This window comes from Marmota flaviventris, chromosome 8 (genome assembly GCF_047511675.1).
Source record: "Marmota flaviventris isolate mMarFla1 chromosome 8, mMarFla1.hap1, whole genome shotgun sequence".
Taxonomy (NCBI): domain Eukaryota; kingdom Metazoa; phylum Chordata; class Mammalia; order Rodentia; family Sciuridae; genus Marmota; species Marmota flaviventris.
This window is the reverse complement of record NC_092505.1, coordinates 121,924,115-121,926,378: the sequence shown is the minus strand read 5'-3', so window position 1 is coordinate 121,926,378 and position 2,264 is coordinate 121,924,115. Positions and strand designations below refer to the sequence as shown.

Here is a 2,264-nt window from a genome sequence, read left to right as displayed (position 1 = left end):
GCCCTCCAGCCATGACGGGCCTTATATGGGGCTGAGAGCAATGGAGTTGGCCAACCATGAACTGAACCTCTGAATCATCAAACTCAAAGTAAACTTTTCCCTCTCTAAGTTATTCTTGTCAGGTATTTTGGTCACAGCAATGAAAACCTAACAGGAGGAATGACTAAGTCACGTTGCAAAGGGGCAGACAAAACAGGAAAGGAAGGAATTTGTGGGCAATTTTTGCAATGCATTCTATCCAGGTAAGAAGTTCACATTTCAACCAGAGAGCAGTGGGAAGCCACGAACAGGGTTTCCAAATATAGAAACCAGGTAAATTTGACTTAGGTTTTTAAAAAATATCACTCTGGTGAGTGGGTGGAGTCAGGAAGAGAGCAAGACAAGAATGTAAGCAGAGACTGGTTGGGTGACTTCAGCAGTGGCCCAGGTTGAAGCCTGGGTTAGGGTGGAGACAGGGGAGAGGGCAAGAAGTGGACATCTGAGAGCAGTGTGAAGAAGAAGAGGCAAGAACGACCCCCGGACCCACCAAAGCTGCGCGCCGCTGCATCCCCGCATCCAGCGCCTGCGTCCCGCTGCCGTCGCCACCATGCCCAAGAGAAAGGTTGAAGGGGATGCTAAAGGAGATAAAGCCAAGGTGAAAGACGAACCACAGAGAAGATCTGCAAGGTTGTCTGCCAAACCTGCTCCTCCAAAGCCAGAGCCCAAGCCTAAAAAGGCCCCTGCAAAGAAGGGAGAGAAGGTACCCAAAGGGAAAAGCTGACACTGGCAAGGATGGGAATAACCCTGCAGAAAATGGAGATGCCAAAACAGACCAGGCACAGAAAGCTGAAGGTGCTGGAGATGCCAAGTGAAGTGTGTGCGTTTTTGATAACTGTGTACTTCTGGTGACTGTACAGTTTGAAATACTATTTTTTATCAAGTTTTATAAAAATGCAGAATTTTTTTTTTAAGCTATGTTGTTAGCACACAGAACACTTCATTGTTGTTTTGCGGGGGAAGGAGCATATGTCACTAGTAGAATGTCTCCAAAGCTGGATTGCTGTGGGGGAAGACACCTTTCCCTTCTGGTTTTGAGAGACTTCCTCTTTGTTCCCAAGAGGAAGGGATTCCCTGATATTGGCACACATAGCCACCTTGGCACAAATGCCTTGTGGTATGGAAAAACTGAAACTCATCTGTATGTCCTCCTGTCCCTCTCTGCCATCGGCATAGACTTAATTCCCCTAAACTCAGACCTATTGGGACCTGATTCCCAACGATTGGTTTTACCAGTGTGTGGGGCAATCTGGACTTTCCAGTGACGTCATTGAGAATAGTGTCCCTCAGAAGAGCAGCAGTTCCTTTTCTAGATTGTGGATCTTCAGATTAATAATTTTTGCCATTTTCCTTTCATTTCCTGAAAGTCAGGGTCTGCTTGTGAAAAGTTGTTAAACAACATGCTAAATGTGAAATGTCAACCCTCACTCTAAACTTTCCCTATTCAGAGCATCAAATGAAGACTTCATTGGGTTTTATAGTGGCTTTCTGATTTTGGTAGTCCATTCAAGAAGGGAGTTTGAAAGTTGTTGTATACTGTTAACGATTGTCTGCCCATGTCCTGCTTGAAATACCTTGATTGTTTATGAAAAGTATCTTTAATAAAGCTGGATACAGTTTGGCTTGGAAAAAAAAAAAAAGAAGTGGACATCTGAAATCTGTGTAGGAACTGGGGAAGATAGCATTTGCCTAGAGAGGAGTTGGTGACAGAACCGGGCATGACTCTGATGTTGTTTTATTTGAGCCACGGATGGGGAAGGCAGAAGAGCAGGTGGGAGTAGGAACAGATGGGCATCAGAAGTTGAGTTCAGGGACTCGTTGGAAGCACTAAATGGTCCTATCGGGTAGGCAGTTGGCTATTCAGATCTGAGGCCCAGCAGAGAGACTGGGGTTGGAAATATCAATTTAGGAGTTTACTGGCCCATCTTATGAGTCATATTCTCTAGGCTAGAGTCCCGGCTATTCAGACAGCCCTAATCCAGGTGACACTCTGAAAATAGTTTACAGATGTGACTAAAGGGGAGATTTCAGGCAAGACACTATCTTTAGTGAAAGTACAGCAAAGTTCACTAGAAGAGAAAAGAAGTGGGCCTCTCTGAGAGGAGAGGACAGCTTCCTTCTCTGTGTCCAGCATGTATTGGGGTAGGAGGGAGATTGTTAGAAGGTCCTGCCCAAGTATCACCACCAGACACTGAATGGACAGACTACATTAGCCAACAACCTACGGG

The 2,264-nt window shown here is 45.5% G+C and overlaps 1 protein-coding gene across 1 annotated transcript; it reads left to right on the top strand.

Moving 5' to 3' along the window:
• Positions 1-512: 512 nt before the first annotated feature.
• On the top strand, positions 513-938 carry LOC114093094 (non-histone chromosomal protein HMG-17). The gene is given in 2 exon segments (XM_027935792.2): positions 513-750; positions 752-938. Coding segments are annotated over 2 exon segments (264 nt in total). The 5' UTR covers positions 513-586; the 3' UTR covers positions 852-938.
• The last annotated feature ends 1,326 nt before the right edge of the window (positions 939-2,264 follow it).